The sequence below is a fragment of the Pituophis catenifer genome, unplaced genomic scaffold (assembly GCF_029215685.1).
Source record: "Pituophis catenifer annectens isolate HBS135680 unplaced genomic scaffold, rPitCat1.0.hap2 SCAF_4, whole genome shotgun sequence".
Taxonomy (NCBI): Eukaryota; Metazoa; Chordata; class Lepidosauria; order Squamata; family Colubridae; genus Pituophis; species Pituophis catenifer.
Window position 1 is genome coordinate 108,534,526 of NW_027256884.1, and position 18,675 is coordinate 108,553,200.

General features: G+C 38.1%; 2 protein-coding genes across 2 annotated transcripts; one reads left to right on the top strand and one right to left on the bottom strand.

Annotated features, from left to right (window-relative positions):
* The first annotated feature begins 5,898 nt into the window (after positions 1–5,898).
* On the top strand, positions 5,899–11,049 carry MTIF3 (mitochondrial translational initiation factor 3). Its single transcript, XM_070942833.1, has 4 exons — positions 5,899–5,942; positions 7,987–8,444; positions 8,743–8,897; positions 9,574–11,049. Exons 2-4 carry the CDS (start codon positions 7,988–7,990, stop codon positions 9,781–9,783), a joined length of 822 nt encoding a protein of 273 aa, XP_070798934.1. The 5' UTR covers positions 5,899–5,942; position 7,987; the 3' UTR covers positions 9,784–11,049.
* On the bottom strand, positions 9,966–17,875 carry GTF3A (general transcription factor IIIA). Its single transcript, XM_070942832.1, has 9 exons — positions 17,639–17,875; positions 16,317–16,417; positions 15,871–15,961; positions 14,959–15,047; positions 14,135–14,208; positions 13,713–13,796; positions 12,058–12,287; positions 11,914–11,973; positions 9,966–10,106 (listed from the first exon to the last, which is right to left on the bottom strand). Exons 1-9 carry the CDS (start codon positions 17,873–17,875, stop codon positions 9,966–9,968), a joined length of 1,107 nt encoding a protein of 368 aa, XP_070798933.1.
* Between the last annotated feature and the right edge of the window lie 800 nt (positions 17,876–18,675).

Genomic DNA, 18,675 nt, shown 5'->3' on the forward strand with positions numbered 1-18,675 from the left:
GAGACTGGACAGCCACTTGTCTCAAATTACTTGAGCAGTGGGTTGGACCATAAGACCGCCACGATCCCTTCCAGCTCTATTCTGATTGATCATGATGATGCCAATTATAAACTATTTATACACTGCTCAAAAAAATAAAGGGAACACAAGCAGAAGACATCCGAGATCTGAATGAATGAAATAGCCTTATTAAATACTTTGTTCGTTACATACAGTAGTTTTGTGTTCCCTTTAGTTGTTTGAGCAGTGTATAAACTACTGTATGTAAAGAACAAAGTATTTAATAAGGCTATTTCATTCATTCAGATCTCGGATGTCTTCTGCTTGTGTTCCCTTTATTTTTTTGAGCAATATATTTTCACATAAAAATGAAAATATCCTTTCACTTCTCTTGATGGACATATTTACCTGGGAAAAGGCCAGGGAATATACAGAGACACACAGACACACACAAACACAGAAGGACTCTCCTCTATCACCAATATGCAAATCAGAGGACAGTTTGGAGCTGCAATACAAACTTCCCAACACGTTTGTCACAATCCATTCCCTATAAACAGTTATGATTATGAATCATTAAATAAATCTTTCAACTTTGATGCTGAAAATACATTTCCTATATTACTGAAAGTATTAAACTATCGATTTTCTGCCACATTCCAAAACTTGCTCACTTTTTCAGTACCTCATCTAATCTGTAAAAGACTTCTTTAGAACTACTGTAGTTAATTTTGTGATTATGGAAGATATAAAAACCATCTTGAGCCAGAACTGCAGAAAGACCCTATCAATTTTCTAGGTTTTTTTAAAAAAAGTTTCCTGACTACAACCTTTTTACATTGTGGGGTGCCTGAGTTTTAACCTATGCCTCAGTCATCTTTTGTTTGGACAATTATGACCAAATATAGCAGCCATGTATAAACTTGGCACCTTCAACATTTATCTGGGGCCAGTAATTTTTTCCAGCATCACTGGCTCCTATCAGCTATTATTCAAGTATCCCCTTTGGGTAATTTTCTAGCATTATCAGTAGTTCTAGGTGTACCTGTCCTGAACTGGCATAAACAGGACAGGTACATAGTTTGGGTATCATCCTAGACTTGCAACTTTAAGTAAACAAAAAAATAAAAACAATGGGAGCTGTAAAATGGCAAGTTTTTTAAACAGATTTGTGTGCCCACTGTGCCCTTCCCTGGATGGAGAGACCAATCTCACAGTCACCTATGTCTTAGTCACCTTTTGTTTTAGACGATGGCAATGAATTCTACATAGGATTGCCCTTGAAAGCCACTCAGAAGCTACAACTGATCCAGAATATAGCAATAGTTCTAGAAGTGCTATGAGGAATGGCTAAAGGAACTGAATATGTTTAGCCTGAAAAAGACAAGATTTAGAAGACAGAGCAGTCTTCAGATATTTAAAAGGTTGTCAAATAAGAGGGAGAGGGAACTTGTTCTCTGTTGTACTAGAAGTCAGAACCAATAGGTTGAAACTACAGGGAAATAAATTTGGCTACAGTATTAGGATGAATTTTCTAACAGTAAAAACCTGCTAACCAACAGCAAAGGTTGCTTCTTGAAATGATGCAATCCCTTTCACAGATCGTCTTCAGAAGATGGACAGCCATCTGTCCAAAGCGCTTTAGCAGATCCTGGAGCGTATAGGAACTTGGACTAGATGACCTCTAAGAATCAAATCTATGATTCTATCATTAACATTTTAAAAGATAGGCAAACAATAACTAAGCTACAACATTCCTAATGACCAGTAAATGCCAGCAAAGATTGCATGTACTGGTAGTTCATTTTTCTGCAGCCAGATATGGTATAGCCAGTTCTTTGAAACATACAATTCTGACACACTATCACTATAACTTTTCCAATCCAATTCAAAGGGCTGGATTTTGCAATCTACATCCTGCTTTCTGCACAATATATAAGGCAGCAAATAATTAAGAAGATAAAATGAACCATGAGAGAATCCTATGAAATAGTACAGCTCTCACAACATCTCCATTCACATGGCATATTCCCATAAACACAGTCTGAAAGTCCTAGCTGAAGCTTCTAACAGCAGTTTCCTCTCAAGACAAAGGTAGCAGTGCCCTCTGCAGCACTCACAAAACAAAGAGGTGTTTTGTACTAGTTGTGTAGGATGGTCTTCAAGATCGTGAGAAATGCCATATGAAGCTTCATATTTGTATGTTGGCTGGGGATGACAGAAGTTATATTCTAGCATATCTGACTTGGAAAAGGTTTATCTCCAGCAGGCAGGCTCAATTCTTTTTCTAAATGAAACTGCCACCATATAATTTGTAATGTGATAGACAAGCGAAATGTTAAATACATGTAACACATTAACAGTATTTTTAGTTAACATTAAATTTAATTGTCCACTTTTTGGGTTGTATTTTTTAGTATGTCATTCTTAGCAAAGTTGATGTCCACAGGTCTTAAAAGGAGAAAGGCTGGAATCACAGAATGTGCTAAGCCTCAAACAAGCAAGCCACATTTCCTGCATATCATTCTAGCCTATAATGTAATTTACTTTAGTGGGTTTCATGAGCCAGTGGCTTTTAATCCATGGTTTATTATTTGGGGTGGGGAGGAGAGTCAAGTCAGTCCTGATTCTTGGCGATTGCCTGGAAAAGTCCCTGTGGTTTTCTTGGCAAGACTTTGGAAGTGATTTTTGCCATTGCCTGCTTCCTGAAGTAGAAAAGGATGGGATGGGATGGGATAGGATAGGATAGGATAGGATAAATAGAATAGAGTTGAGTAGAGTAGAATAGAATAGGAATAGAATAGGAATAGAATAGGAATATAGAATAGGAATAGAATAATCTGGAAGGGACCTTGGAGGTCTTCTAGTCCAGCCCTCTGCTCAAGCAGGAGAACCTTTACCATTTCAGACAAGTGACTATCAGACTCTCCTTAAAAACTTCCATTGATGGAGCACCCACAATATCTGAAGGCAAGCTGTTCCACTGGTTAACTGTCCTGTTAGGAAGTTTCTCCTTAATTCCAGGTTGCTTATCTCCTTGAATAGTTTCCATCTCTTGTTTCTTGTCCTGCCCTCCGGTGCTTTGTAAAATAATTTGTCTTCCTCTTCTTTGTGGTAGCCTCTCAAACACTGGAATACTAAGAGGGATCGGGTGAACTTCTCTCAAAGAAGACAGGTAGGCAACAAAGCCACGAAGCTGAAGGAAGTCTAGGCAGCGATCACTGGCTCGTTTGTGGGGCAAGGCAAGCAATGGTTGTGAGGAACAAGCGCCAGTCCTAACTGCTCGCTAGCTAAGGTAGCAAGCAGTAAGAGTTGGAAGGGATCTTGGAGGTCATCTAGCCAACCTCATCTACTTTTCTTACTTCCTTGCTCTGATGAAACTGCCAGCAGGAGAAAACAAAGGTATTAAGAGAGTGTTTAGACTATTTGTAGTTCCGAGACAATTTGGATTGTAATTTTTGGGCAAGGATCTATTCTATTCTATTCTATTCTATTCTATTCTATTCTATTCTATTCTATTCTATTCTATTCTATTCTATTCTATTCTATTCTATTCTATTCTATTCTATTCTATCCTATCCTATTGTATTCTAATTCTATCCTATCTATCCTATCCTTTCCTTATCCTATCCTTATTCTATCCTATCCTAATTCTATATTTTCCTATCCTATCCTTATTCTATCTTATCCTACCCTATCTTTATTCTAGCTTATCCTACCCTTATTCTATCCTATCCTATCCTTTCCTTATTCTATCTTATCCTATCCTTATTCTATCCTATCCCAATTCTATCCTACCCTACCCTATCCTTATTCTAGTTTATCCTATCCTTATTCTATCCTATCCTATTGTATTCTAATTCTATCCTATCTATCCTATCCTTTCCTTATCCTATCCTTATTCTATACTATCCTAATTCTATATTTTCCTATCCTATCCTTATTCTATCTTATCCTACCCTATCTTTATTCTAGCTTATCCTATCCTTATTCTATCCTACCCTATCCTTATTCTAGTTTATCCTATCCTTATTCTATCCTATCCTATCCTTTCCTTATTCTATCTTATCCTATCCTTAGTCTATCCTACCCTATCCTTATTCTAGTTTATCCTATCCTTATTCTATCCTATCCTATTGTATTAATTCTATCCTATCTATCCTATCCTTTCCTTATCCTATCCTTATTCTATCTTATCCTACCCTATCTTTATTCTAGCTTATCCTATCCTTATTCTATCCTATCCCAATTCTATCCTACCCTACCCTATCCTTATTCTAGTTTATCCTATCCTTATTCTATCCTATCCTATTGTATTCTAATTCTATCCTATCTATCCTATCCTTTCCTTATCCTATCCTTATTCTATACTATCCTAATTCTATATTTTCCTATCCTATCCTTATTCTATCTTATCCTACCCTATCTTTATTCTAGCTTATCCTATCCTTATTCTATCCTATCCTTTCCTTATTCTATCTTATCCTATCCTTATTCTATCCTACCCTATCCTTATTCTAGTTTATCCTATCCTTATTCTATCCTATCCTATTGTATTCTAATTCTATCCTATCTATCCTATCCTTTCCTTATCCTATCCTTATTCTATCCTATCCTAATTCTATATTTTCCTATCCTATCCTTATTCTATCTTATCCTACCCTATCTTTATTCTAGCTTATCCTATCCTTATTCTATCCTATCCTATCCTATCCTTTCCTTATTCTATCTTATCCTATCCTTATTCTATCCTACCCTATCCTTATTCTAGTTTATCCTATCCTTATTCTATCCTATCCTATTGTATTCTAATTCTATCCTATCTATCCTATCCTTTCCTTATCCTATCCTTATTCTATCCTATCCTAATTCTATATTTTCCTATCCTATCCTTATTCTATCTTATCCTACCCTATCTTTATTCTAGCTTATCCTATCCTTATTCTATCCTATCCTATCCTATCCTTTCCTTATTCTATCTTATCCTATCCTTATTCTATCCTATCCTAATTCCATCCTTTCCTTTCCTTCTTTCCTTTCCTTTCCTTTCCTTTCCTTTCCTTTCCTTTCCTTTCCTTTCCTTTCCTTTCCTTTCCTTTCCTTTCCTTTCCTTTCCTTTCCTTTCCTTTCCTTTCCTTTCCTTTCCTACCCTACCCTACCCTACCCTATTCAGCAAGCTCGGAGAACGGACCCCTCTGCCAAAGCAAAGGTATTGCCCTTCCTCCGTGCGGGTCCCACCCATCCGCCATGCCAAAGCAAGGGGGCTGGCGACAGAGCAGGGCGGCTGCTTACTCCCACAACACTCTGCCTTTCCTCCTCAAATGTGGAACACGACCTTCCACCTCTACTGGCTGCCGGATTAAGAAACGAGGACACCCAAAACCCCCACATCTCCCCCCCCCCCCAATGATAAGGAGTCGGAGCCACACGCAAACTCGCTCGCACCGGCCGTTTGGAGGGAAAACAAGCAGCCCAGCCCTAAGGCATCGGCGAAAGAGAGGCGCGCATGCGCAAGGAAGCCGGTTCCTTGGATTGGTGTGGGATCTCCGGAGTCCCTCAGGTGCTTTTTCAAAAGGCAGCTGGACCTTTTTTTTGTTTTTCTTTTTTTGCTTGAAAACGTTTCGCTTCTCATCCAGAACTGAGGAAAACTTCTCGGGTGAGAAGCGAAACGTTTTCAAGCAAAAAAAAAAAACAAAAAAACAACCAAACAAAAGAAGATCCAGTTGCCTTTTGAAGAAGAAAAAAAAAACATAACACCTTCGGGACAACCGCGACCTTGAATAATGGAGACTCTCCTCGGACAGCGCCTAGGGAGGTTTTAACCCCGCCCCCTTAGCTCGCGAGCTCCTCCTCTTCCTCTCTGGTATCTCCGCCCCTTCCTCCCTCCCCCCGCCCCCACCGACGTTCCTGCAGTGGAGCTTCCGGATCAGGTGAAAGGGCGAGTGAGTATCTCTACCTTGCGCTGGTTCCCCGGGCGAGGCAGGGACCCCCCCTGAAAGGACGTTCCTGTGATTGGCAGCTGCATTTGCAATGTGGTTTTGTTTTGTTTTTTTCCTTTTTAAAGAAGCCCCAAATGGAGTTATTTCTATGAAAACGGTTAGGAAACGGCCGTCCTGGCTTTGGGATAAACACCCTGGTCGTCTTAGCTTTACGCAGAGGTCTTCAAACTTGGCCGCTTTAAGACTTGTGGACTTGTGGACTTCAACTCCCAGAATTCTCCAGCCAGCATAGCTGGCTGGAGAATTCTGGGAGTTGAAGTCCACAAGTCTTAAAGCGGCCAAGTTTGAAGGCGTCTGGCTTAATGGTTCAGCAGCTGACCTTCGTGCCTGCCTTTGCCCACTGCACCCTAACCCCGTTTCTCAAGTCTTTTAAAGAGGGCGTATGTCTAAGAGCTGAAGTCCACCTATCTTGTAAAGTTGGCATGGTTGAGGAAAAACAGTGTGCTAAACCTCTCCCTGAGCAGCTCACAGTCCTCTTGACTTGACAAATGGCTTGCTTTAGCCCTTCCCAGGCAAGCTAAGGCTTGAACCCGGGGATCTTCTGCAGAGAGAGAATGGATTTTGCCACCAGGATTGTTCATGATCGAAGCGCAAGGTGCAGGAGCTATGACCGCACCTAAAAACCGTAGTATGAGGTTGGAGGAGGCATCTCATCCCAGGTTCCTCAAAAACAACTATCCACTTGCAGGCTGGCAGCTTGTGTCTACTAAATCCACATTTTCTGCTGCACCAACTCTGTTGCCTGTCCCTTTTTGTTTGGCTGCCTGTTTCAAAACCTGAAAGCTTTCCAATCCTGTAGTGGAATTTTTTTTTTTTTTTTTTTTTTTGCATAAAGGTGGTGGTGCGAATACCTTTATCCTCAGGGATTCTTCTCTCACTGCTTCACTTGTGGAGAAGGTACATTTGAAAGCCACTGCCCCAATACTAATGAGGTGATAAAACACAGGGATTCCTGCTCTTTTAGTTTAAATTTAAGAATAAAAATGACTCTAGGTCATGCATCCAGCATCCCAAGGATTCTGCAAGGAGTTCTATGACACAATAAAACAAATAAAGCTTTTTAAATGTTTATTCTAATCCAGGCAATTTTCTATCACTAGAGTTTTGCCTCTTCCTCAGAGGTCTGTGAATTGCTTTTAACATGTTCTATGGCCTGCTCTAACCATTACTGAAAATGGATTTTGAAAAGAAAATAACCTCACTGAGGTGTTCCTGAAGTGTTGAACAGAAATTTCCTACAGTAGTATTCCTTTAAACGTATCTTAAAGAAATTATAGGAGTTGTAATTTGACGTATTGGAGGACATCTGATTAAAAAATAGACTGCTTTGACCTCACAGATGATACATGCAAAAAAACTTACATAATGTACATTTCTTACAAGGCTGTATTTTTTGGATACAGCCACTATTGGCCCATTTACAGCCCAGGGTTTGGAGACCCTGAGTTAGATCACACTAACCTTAAATTTCATTTCCTCATTTTTTGATCTCATTTATTAAACCATGGCTTCTAAATTTAAGATTTAGATTAACAGATTATTCAATAATCCAGTATTAAGTTTAACATGCTGTTTAGATTTAAAATGTCAGTATATATACATAGCCTTATTGTCATATGAGTTGTAAGTATTTTATACACATTATTTCTTATATCTCTGTGTTGCATTGATAATATTTTGGGTATGGATTCATTTTATTGAACAAATAACACATTCACACAACTTTAAAAAAAATCTCTGCAGTTTTGTCTATTCAATAAAAATGAACTAATCACAGTTTGTTTTTTAGTATTTAACAGTTTAATATTTTCTTTATCAAGGTGTCTTAAAAACATGTTTTTAAAAGTTTGAAACTTTTTAAATTAAATTTCAAACAATATGAATTTGCATTATGGTATTTTTAAATTAAACAGATAGCTTGACAATGAACCTAAAAATAATAAATTTTGATTGCATGGTCGTATGTTTATTTTTGTCCCCATCCTAGAATGACGTCATTATACCTGAAGAAATTACTGGATCTGGCTGGAAGGAAAGAAGTGAATTCCATAACTCGGTATGTTGCCAGCTTCAGGATGCAGCCAGAGAAAAACACAGCAATAGCTCAGATTTGTCTAAAAACAGTACATGATAAGAAAGACTCTAGCAATCGAGCATTCTGTACAAAAGTCACTGAAGAGAAAAGAAAAAAGAAAAATGCCAAAGAAACACTTGAAAGTGTTGGGAGGAGAATCCCATACAACAGGATACAACTAATTGATGAGAATGGTGAAGACATGGGAGAAATGCATAGGGCAAACGTACTTCGTATCATGGATGAAAGAGGGATGACTCTTGTCCTGCTGTCTGAAAAAACAGATCCACCCAAGTATGGACTAATGACAGGAAAACAAATTTATGAAGAGCGTCTCAAAATTAGAGATGAGAAAGCCAGCCCCAAAGCAGGTATGCATGGCTTCTGTGAAAGATACTGACAATTATGCTAAGTCCCAGTTTGTTATAGGCTATGGCTAATTAAGCCATGGTAGCCTGGCTCACATAATACATTAAGCCAGGGGTGGGCAGAGTTTTGTCAGTAGGGCCATATTTCATTTTATTTGATTTCCACATAGGACATGGGCATGTCCTCATCAAATGGGACAAGATTGATGTGTGTGTTTGTTTTTACTTTTTAACTGATGGGAACTATATCCTCTAAACAAACTGAAAGGAATTGGTTTGACTCATGAACTTATTTTAACAGGGCCTGTTCAACAAAAGATTATTAAAATGTCCACAGTTACAGAGCAACACGATTTCAGTACAAAAGTAAAACAAATTCAGGAATGGATTGACAAGAAATACCATGTGAAAATTATGCTGCATCAAAAAACTATTTCAGATGGACCAGAAGAGATGGTAAGCTTATTGAAACATTTTGAGGTATGATCTTTTGGCAGAGATCATAGTATTGTAAGTTGGTTTCTAAAATCACTTTTTCATGTCGAATGGAAAAGGGCAATTTAGTGTTCCACTTCCCAGCATATTTCACTATTGCAATGGGGGCTGGGCTGCTTGTAATTCAGCATCACCAAAGGGAGCTTTAGGTTCTCAATCTGAAGGGAAAGATTGCCAGGAAGTGGTTTCATCTGGGTCAAGACAGTAAAAGCTGACTTCTTGTGTTTGTACTGCCTACTGTTACACGTCAGTGAAATAATATCTTGTCCCACTTATTGCTACGCAATTGGAAATACTGTTACTTGAAGGAAGCATCATTAAAACCAGAGAGAGTATATATTAGCTTGAAATCAATACTCCTGGGTTCTTGACTTAGGAATTGGAAGATGCAGTGAGCTTCACAGAGAGTACAGTAACAGCTGTAAATTTGCAGAAAGATAGGAATATAACTTTGACTCATGCTCATGAAGATCTGCAAGCCAACTTTAAACTGGTTGAATTTTAGTTTGCCAGTTTCAGTGTCTGTTAGGTTATTTTATTTTTATAAAATAAAATGACTGGTTGTATTTAACAACATTCCTTAACTGATGCAAAAAATATTCAAACTGTTCATTAAGCCAATTCATTTTATTTTCAGTTAACATTTTTTGATAAGATTTTGGATACAATGCGTGAGAAAGCCACGTATCACTCCATGCCCTCTATTGCTGCAGAAAGAAGGAGTACCTGTATATTAAGACATTTATCAAAGAGAGAGATCCAGAAATTAAATCCTGAGGGGAAAAATAAAGATATTCAGAAGGAGAATGGAAGCAACATTACGGACTCGGATGTAACCAAGCAGTGACAGCTTTTTCTCCTAAAAATGGAATGGAAAAAGAATACAAGTGATTTTGGCGCACCGACCTTCAGCCTTCTGTACCAATTGTATAAACTTGGCAATGACCACCCTCTCAAAGCCACTTCTTGTGAGCATATCTCATGATGACTGTTAGGCACATCTAAAACTGTTGTTCAAGGATTGACATTTCAGCCATCAGCAACCTGCTCTATGCTGCTTGCTGCAGATTCAGGCAGAGATTCTTCCATTGAAGATAATTTTCTTCGCTGTACTTTTGGAGGGATATATCCACTGAGGTGAGACGCCAGGCTCCGCTTTTGCTGGGGTTTCTTAGGAAGCAAGATCCAAAAGAAAGAACTGTAATGGAATATCCCTTTTTTGTCATTAAAAACTGAGAACAGTTAACAATAAAACTGTTATTAGCAGTCTGGTCAACTGGGTTTTGGAATATCACAGCAGAGTTAAAGGAATCTTAGATCAATTTGGAAGGAGGGAGAAGGAAAGGCTAGCTAAAGCAAGAAGCAGCAGCCCAGGAAAAGCACCAAAGCTGAGCAGCGTATAAGACTCTATCTTTCTCTACTTAATCTCAGGTAGAGATTGAGAGGGTGGGGTACAAAAGACCCTACATTTAATGCCCTTAGGCTATCCTGGAATAACAATGGTGAAAACTCCCAGTGTGGCTATATTGATAGCAGAATGGCACTGTTCTCAAAATCTGGGAAGGCTGATGCCTGTAAGTATTTTAACAACAAACTTGGCCTTCTATCCTTCCGAAGTCAGTAAAATGAGGACCCAGACTGTTGGGGCAATATGCTGGTTCTATAAACGGCTCAGAGAATGCTATAAAGCACTGTGGAGCAGTATATAAGTCTAAATGCTATTGCTATATCAAATTAGCCTCCGCCCCCTTCCCCCAATCTCATCCATCCAAGACACTATTAACTGCTTCCTGACTACCTGGAGAGGGTTTCAGTGTTTTTCTTGGTGTAGGTGAAAACAAGATGGGACCTTTAAATCTTACAGAGGATTTAGGTATTTAATGTATTCCTAAAAACACTGAAAACCTTGCAAACACAACCCTATTTTCCCCACTGGAAAACAGGTCAAATACTTTAAGCCTCTGCAATGCTTAAAACTCCCATTTTGCCCCTTAACCTCCCCCGCTACACAAACCCCCTTGTCCATAGCAGATAATAACCTACTACTTATCTACAATTGAAAGGGCAAGACTGCATAAGCTTTAAGAAAATCTTCACAAAAGCTTAAATGAGACCAGACTTTTTTTTTTGTTTTTTTTGGATGATTTGAATCGTCACGATTAAACCAAACCACTTTGGATGAACTCTACTGAAGTTTTACACACAGGCAATTCTCTTTATTTGCAAATTCTGCATATATAAATTCACCTGTTTGGAAAAATGCTTTTGTAACACAAAACCAACGCATGGCGCCCTTCCACTTATTTTTGGACATGCAGAGTGTCAAAACATTGGAATCACCCAACACGCACCTCCTAGCGGAGGTTTTAGCATTCACTAAATTCAGTAGTCAGGGCAATTTTAGAGAACATGACTACCATGAATAATGATTGCCTGTATATCCATTCCCTAGAGAATCTCATTAGTTATTATACATATTGCAAAAGATTTGCATCAGAGCAGATAATTTCAGATAGATTGGTCCAATCAGAACTAATACTTTGGGTCTGGACCAAAGTTGAATAATTCCAGATATGGATTGAAACAGAGCTGTTCCATGCAGAAATATTTTGGTGAAATAATGATGGGAAGAAGCCAAAGACATTGGCGAAGGAAGAGAGGAAGGTCATGGAAGTATTTAGGCTATTAGAACATATCATATTGGGAAAAAGGGAGAGAGGACCAATGGCTGAAGTCTTGCCCTACTTACTACATAAAATAACTTCAGCTTTGTTCTGACTGAGAACAAGAAAATCTGTATTTTGTTTTAGCCGAACCCAGAAGCACAAAAATGTTCTGGATTTTTGCGTTGACCAAAACCATTATTCAGAGAAATTCAGGAGAACTTCTGGAATGCAGTGTGTTTCATGTTCAAAATTATACATTTGTTCCATTTTTTTAAGCTCCTACTAGGGGAAAATTCAAGAATGTGACTTACTTTTGTGACTGACTTTTTCTTATCAGGATCATGTAGTACCATGTGCCTTATGAGGCTTTGCTGTAAAGAACAAAAATTATTTTTTTACGACCTGAAATAGAAGATGAACAATATTTATCAAATAATAGTATTTAAAATGCCTACTTTCATTGCAAAAATCTTCCCACAGCCAGGGTGGTCACACGTAAAAGGTTTTTTTGCTTCATGAAATGAGTGAATATGACTTTGAAGGTTGAACACTGTTGTGTATGTTCTTTTGCAGCCCTCCTTTGGACATTTAAAAACTTCTCTGTCAACAGCATGAGTTTTCATATGGCATTTCAGATAATCTTTGCGAGTCAATGTTTTGGAACACACTTCACAGGTAACTGGTTCTAGTGGAAAAAGAAAAGCAAGAGGCAGGAGCAAAGCTTCTGTTAACAATTCCTAAGCATAATTCTTCAAATATCTTCCCAAAGAACAATATTACTATCATTATATTACCTTGACCACCATATTAAAAAATTGTTGTGCAGCATTTCAGGTTCAGAAAGGAAAGATATTTTGAAGTATGGTAGATGCTCTTTAAGCAACTATTTTTTAAAAAATCTGGATTGCATAGCTGCAGTGCAATTTCAGGAGAAGACAGTTCTATTTAAGTCAGGCATGTCCAACCAACAGCCAAACAGGTTACATTGGCCCTGGAGAGCTGGTAATGCAGCCCCACAAGATCGTAAACTTTTAATATTATGTGCATTTATCTACATTAACTATATATTTTATGTGCGGTCCAAGTGCCAAGCCAAAAGGTTGGACATACCTGGTTTAAGTGGTTATTTTATTTGAATTTATTAGTTGCCCAATTCTAAAGAACAAATATTACATGTACAAATGACAAGACAACACTTCAAATTTAAGAGCAAATCAAAACATTTATAGAGCATCTGAATCAGACTATAGCTACGATATTTATATATTACTTGAGGATCAGGCACACTTCTGAAAACCAATCCATAGAAACAGATGAGTCTGATTACATTACATGCTTCTTGTGGACTTTTCAAACATATCTAGTCAGTCACAGCTGGAAAACAGGATAGTGGACTCAGTGAACTTTCTGTGTGATCCTATGAACATTTTTTATACTTGCACATGTACTATATTATATCTACATATTCATCCCATTTAATATGCATGAGAAGAATCTATCTGTGAATCAAAAGTTGATGTATTCTATTTATGAAAATGTTTTTTTTATTCATGAAGGTGGAAATAGAGTACAGGTAGTTGTTGACTTACAGCCATTCATTTAGTGACCATTTGAAATTACAACAACATTGAAAAAGGTGACTTATGACCATTTTTCACACTTACAACCCATGCAGCACGTGTGATCAAAATTTTGATACTTGGCAACTGGCATGTATTTATCATGGTTGCAGTGTTCCAGGTCATGTGATCACCTTTTGCGACCTTCTGACAAGTAAAGTCAATGGGGAAGCCAGATTCACTTAAAAACCATATTACTAATTTAACATCTTCAGGATTTTTTAAAAAACATCTTCAGTGATTCATTTCACAACTTTGGCAAGAACGGTTGCAAAATGAGGCAAAACTCACTTAACTATCTTGCTTAGCAACATAAATTTTGGTCATAAGTCCAGCTTTACCTGTAGCTGAAGAACTAGTCAATGGAGCTCTAACATGAATTAGCTTCTTTTTAAGTAACAGAATAACTGCATAACTTTTAAGATGTGTTTATCAATTAATGTATGCTGCCTCAATTATCAAAGTAACTCTACAGCAACTTTAATACTTACCCACATGACTGAGTCTCATGTGTTTCAGGTACTCTGACCAGGTTTTTCCAACAAACAAACAGCTCTCTTTTTTGCATGCATAACCTATAAGAAAAACTGATGTTAACTGGCTTCAAAAAAATAAATGCATATTTTTATTTGTACCCCACCTTTATTATTTTTACAAATAATTCAAGGCGGTGAACATATCAAACAAGTCTTCCTACTTTCCTCACAACCACCACCCTGGAGCTGGTTTGGGCTGAGAGGATGAGTAGCCCAAAGTGATGCAGCTGGCCTTTATGGCTATACGTTCCATTTGTTTCTGACTCTTGTGTGAATTCCTTTAGTGTAGTTTATTCAAGTAATCATGGTTAAAATAACTACATGACCCCAATTTGTACTCTTTTAGCATTATCAAAACAAAAGGAATAATTAATTACCTTGGTGAATTTTCTCATGACGTTTTAAATGGCTGGGTGAAGAAAAGCGCTTTCCACATTCTTCATGACCACATCTGTGGGACAACAAACACAGTCACTCAAAATGAAAATAAAGATCACTGCTTATGAAATGTGAGGTATAAACTCTCTTGCAACTGAAAATAAACTTTTTTCCTTCAGTTCTTCATTCTGTAAAATCACCTTTCAATGAAAACATTGAGAGAAAAATCTCTGCATTCAGATCAGGAAGGCAAAAATGTGACAGTGAGAGAATGCTACATACATATCCCCTTACATTCACAGATTATGTTTAGTTTTATGTATTCTGATGTATAACTACATTAAATAAATTTAGCAGTCATTGTCTATTAAATAATAAACACAAACCAACATTAAAACTGAAAATTTCTGAGGTGCATACCAGTAGTCAGATACTATGGTTGGAAAGTACAAAACTCAGGTCAATTTAAACAATTGAAGAAGAGGGGATAGAAAATAACAAGTGTGAAAATTGGTACCTTGTAACTGAACATGTATTTTAGTACTTTGGAATATGAATGTGTATTGTTTTTACATGAGGTACCAATTTTCACACTAAAATATTAGAAGAATAATGTTCTCCAGATCAGGGAAAGGAATGAGCATTGAACTTTTTAATATTTCCTGTCACATGTGAATTTAAGCTAGGCCAGCCCTATTTGGAGACCTCTAATAACATCTTCCTCCAACTTCTAATTCCTACTTGCAAGTATTCTTAAAGTTATTAATAAAATTCATTCTCAGGCTTTAACTAAATAGGTAAAGTATCAAAATGTTTCGCTTACTTGAAAAATGGTTCACCAGTGTGTTGAGACTGATGTATTTTTAATTGCTGGTGCTTTTTAAAAGATTGCCCACAATTTTCAAAGTCACACTATTTGGAAAATCAATTTGGTTAGAGTCAGAGAAAATCCACAATAAACTCACAATTTATGATATACTTTTATCTTTTATCAAAAGGCTTACTAAGGTATGTAATTGTACAAATTAGCAAAAAAGACCCCAAATCATCAGTAATGAATCCAATGTAGTTTAGAGAATGCATCAATGCAATTAATCTGCACAAACAAACCTTTTTCAGAATGTAACCTGTCCACTATGACAAGAAAAATATCCCTTGCCTCTTATCATATCTAACAAATTGTGACCTACAGGGATGTACACCATCTCCTGTTACTGCAAGGAAAAGAGGAAGCCATGGATAGGTTTGTTGATCTACAACCTAGGTATGCAAGATAAACTAAGTTCATAAAATATTCTAAACCAGGCCTGTCAAACTGGCGGCCCGCAGGCCAGATATGTCACATGCAGGCCACGCCCACCCTGGCTCCACAAAGGCAAAAAACGTCGCAATACATCAAGACCCAGCCCGTGATGTGATCAAGTTTGACACCCATGTTCTAAACCAAAAGATTAAGGCTTATGATGTGTAACTTCAACCATGGTTAGTATGCATGGAATAGCCTACAGTATTAAAGCATTATGCTTTCCAGATACTGGAGACTTCCAACAGATGTTGGAGACTTCAATACACCATCAACTTGGCCCTTAACCAATCTGATTGAGGATTATGGCAAAAAGTCTAACATGTTCACGTTAAGGATGCCAGAATTGAGAAGAGTTCACTAAATTATACAAATTTCAAGAACTACTTCCTAATGTTTGAAATGAAGTAGCAAAAAAATAGAGGCACTTACTACATATTTCCTCTGATGATGTCTCCGTATAACATGCTTGTTCAAGTTTGATTTTGTTGTAAATGTTTTATTGCAATCATCTACTGTGCATCTATAGAAATATTAAAGTATAATAAAAATGAATACATTGTAATATAACTAGAACAAATGCCTGATTTTAAGTATCAATACAATACAATACAAATGCAATGGTTTCAGACAATACAGGTTTAACATCTAAATACATAAACTACATTTAGTAACATCTACCTAAATAAAAAATAATTTATGTTGTCAGCAGTACTAGATTAATTTCCTTTCTTCTAAACATATTGATATACTTTCAGTCAATGAAAACTTACAATATAACCAAGCAACGAAACACTGCAATCTAGTTATGTTGTAAGCTACACAAACTGGTGTCATAATTAATTAGGACTTTGTTGCCCAAATGATAATATACTTACACAAATTGTTTTTCTCCAGTGTGTGTAAGAAAATGACGCTTAAGATGGAAACCTCTAGTGAAGCCTTTTCCACAGCCTTCAAAAATGCAAACAAAGGGTCGCTGGTAAATTTAAAAAAAAATATTTTTTAAAATGTTGTTTTAATCCTCTTTTTAAATGTCTACTTCTTGATCTCTCAGCTCCCAGTCATATCCCATTTTTCTCTACTTCCTTTTTGTTGGTGATGAGCAACTATTATTTTCTCAGAGTTACATTAGATATTTTTCATTTTGCCAATCCACTCTTCTACCGTCTTAACAACCTATTACTGTCTATAGCCACCAAGTTAAAGGCTGACAATTCAGAGACCTGATCCACAATGAACAAGCAGCAAAACCTTCCAGTTACTCAAACACCCCCATCATTCATTTTTGACCATCAAAATTTAGGTGGAAAAAACGATCTGTTTTTAAAACAGTAGTATAACAAGGTAACATATATTAAGGATACTTGACAGTGATTAAAATCCTGAGTTGGGCTATTTTGTTTCGTACTGGATGCTGATGAGGGGACTACTTTTCCTTGGTGTCCAGGTTAAACCCAGAATGCTCCAGTAGAGAACAACTAGTATTAGTATTTTATCTTCTCTGCTAACCTTTGTTTACCAGAGGAGTAAACAGTAGGATAATTTGCTTCTTCAAATGATTCTGGGGACCAAGAAGCAGCAGTTAGAACTGTCATGTCAGTGAAAAAAACTAAATGAGTTGCATGTACTCCGTCACCATTCTACAGTAAAATTTGTATACAAGTTTTCATTATATTTTTATCCCACATTTATTATCTATTAGCTAAGACCGCAATTAATACTAATACGTGACATGAAAACTAATACATTAGGTTAAGTACTTGGAAATTTGGAGCTCCCCACTTCTGTAAGGGAGCCCAAGGAATTTAATAAAAGAAACAGGAGCAATTTAATTCATGGTATATATGTTTAAATCCCAGTTTCATTCCTTTCCACGGATTCCTATTTGCAGTACGTAACCCAGAGAAACAGACGCCGAAGGGACAATCAAGCGCCTCAATTGCCATAGTAACCTCCGCGCATGCGCTCCTTCCTCAACACCGTCCTATCACAACCTACTTCTTACTGATTGGTCATCCGCCCACTGCCCACGTTCCAATGGAAATTGCCGCGCTCCCTTCCGCAAAGCTCTATTTCCGCCCTGGAGAACAACGGTTGGTCGTGCCGGAAAATGTTTTCCGACCACTAACCCAATCACCGCTCTAGCTCTGGTCCGCCAGGTACCCTCTATAGACCCGCCACTTCAATCCTCCCATACCTCTCCCGTGTGCCGACACAGGTGCGCGTCCAGTTTCCAGCCCCGGTTGAAGGTGGCATCGCAAAATGGGAACGAGCAGATGAATATCTGCTCCTGAGCCGGAGAACGGTAACGGCCCTCCCCAGGATGAGAATGTTTGTGCTTCGGAGACTGAATCGTGGTGGTGGTCGTAGCATCGGCGGCGGCCGCCTCCCCGACAACAAAGTCCTCTCCGGCCATGTTTGGACCATAAATCATGTGATAGTGTCGTAACTCCGCCTCTCCTTTATTCGCCCTCCCGGCTTTGTGAAGTTTAACCGTTACGAACCTCCGCCCTCAGAAAACGCGCCCCCTCCCCCGCCACCCCAGGCGCAGAATGCTTACAGAGGCTGCGTGAGAAGGAAACTAGTTCTGGCGCATGCGCGCTGCTGCGGTTTTTTCCTTCTAAGGGGGCTTTGCTCAAGTTTTGGACCGTTACGTGGAACGTTCGCTTTCGCTTCTTTTTTTTTTTCCCTGTGGGTTTTTAAAACTATTTCAGGGGTCTCCAAACTTGGCAACTGACTTGTGGACTTCAACTCCCAGAATTCCTCAGCTAGCAAAGCTGGCTGAGGACTTCTGGGAATTGGAGTCCACAAGTCTTAAAGTTGCCAAGATTGGAGACCCCTTGCTCTAATTTAACGGTCAATTGAGGAACTCTTGTTCCTTGTAAAAGAATTACCACCAGCCTTACGAAGCTTTTTTTGCTTTCAAATATTTAAGTGCCGCTCGGATTCTAACCTGCTTAGACTGCGCTTGAAATGCTTTTGAAAGAGGAGTTGTCCCCGATACAAAATATTTACGGTTTTAAGAGATACGTTAATATAACGTGGATATTTCTTCCATTCTGTTTCAAGTCCACCCGCAGGAACAAAGAGGGCAAATTGTTCCTGCAATAGTACTAAGCAGATTGAAATAATGTGCAGCCAAGGTAGGAATTAGTCAGTGGGTCTTGGAATAAAACTTGCCCATCTTGGCCTTCAAGGACTATGCAAAATTTATTATTTATTTATTGAGGCTTA

What these genes read in the sequence shown, in the direction of transcription:
- MTIF3 (XM_070942833.1), top strand. Translation starts at nt 7,988, where the DNA reads ATGACGTCATTATACCTGAAGAAATTACTGGATCTGGCTGGAAGGAAA. An exon ending in GAAAGCCAGCCCCAAAGCAG is followed by an intron (nt 8,445 to 8,742) that starts GTATGCATGGCT and finishes TTATTTTAACAG; the next exon opens with GGCCTGTTCAACAAAAGATT. An exon ending in CAGATGGACCAGAAGAGATG is followed by an intron (nt 8,898 to 9,573) that starts GTAAGCTTATTG and finishes TTTTATTTTCAG; the next exon opens with TTAACATTTTTTGATAAGAT.
- GTF3A (XM_070942832.1), bottom strand. Translation starts at nt 17,875, where the DNA reads ATGATTTATGGTCCAAACATGGCCGGAGAGGACTTTGTTGTCGGGGAG. An exon ending in ACTGGAGAAAAACAATTTGT is followed by an intron (nt 15,962 to 16,316) that starts GTAAGTATATTA and finishes ATATTTCTATAG; the next exon opens with ATGCACAGTAGATGATTGCA. An exon ending in GGAAGATTTTTGCAATGAAA is followed by an intron (nt 11,974 to 12,057) that starts GTAGGCATTTTA and finishes TGTTCTTTACAG; the next exon opens with CAAAGCCTCATAAGGCACAT.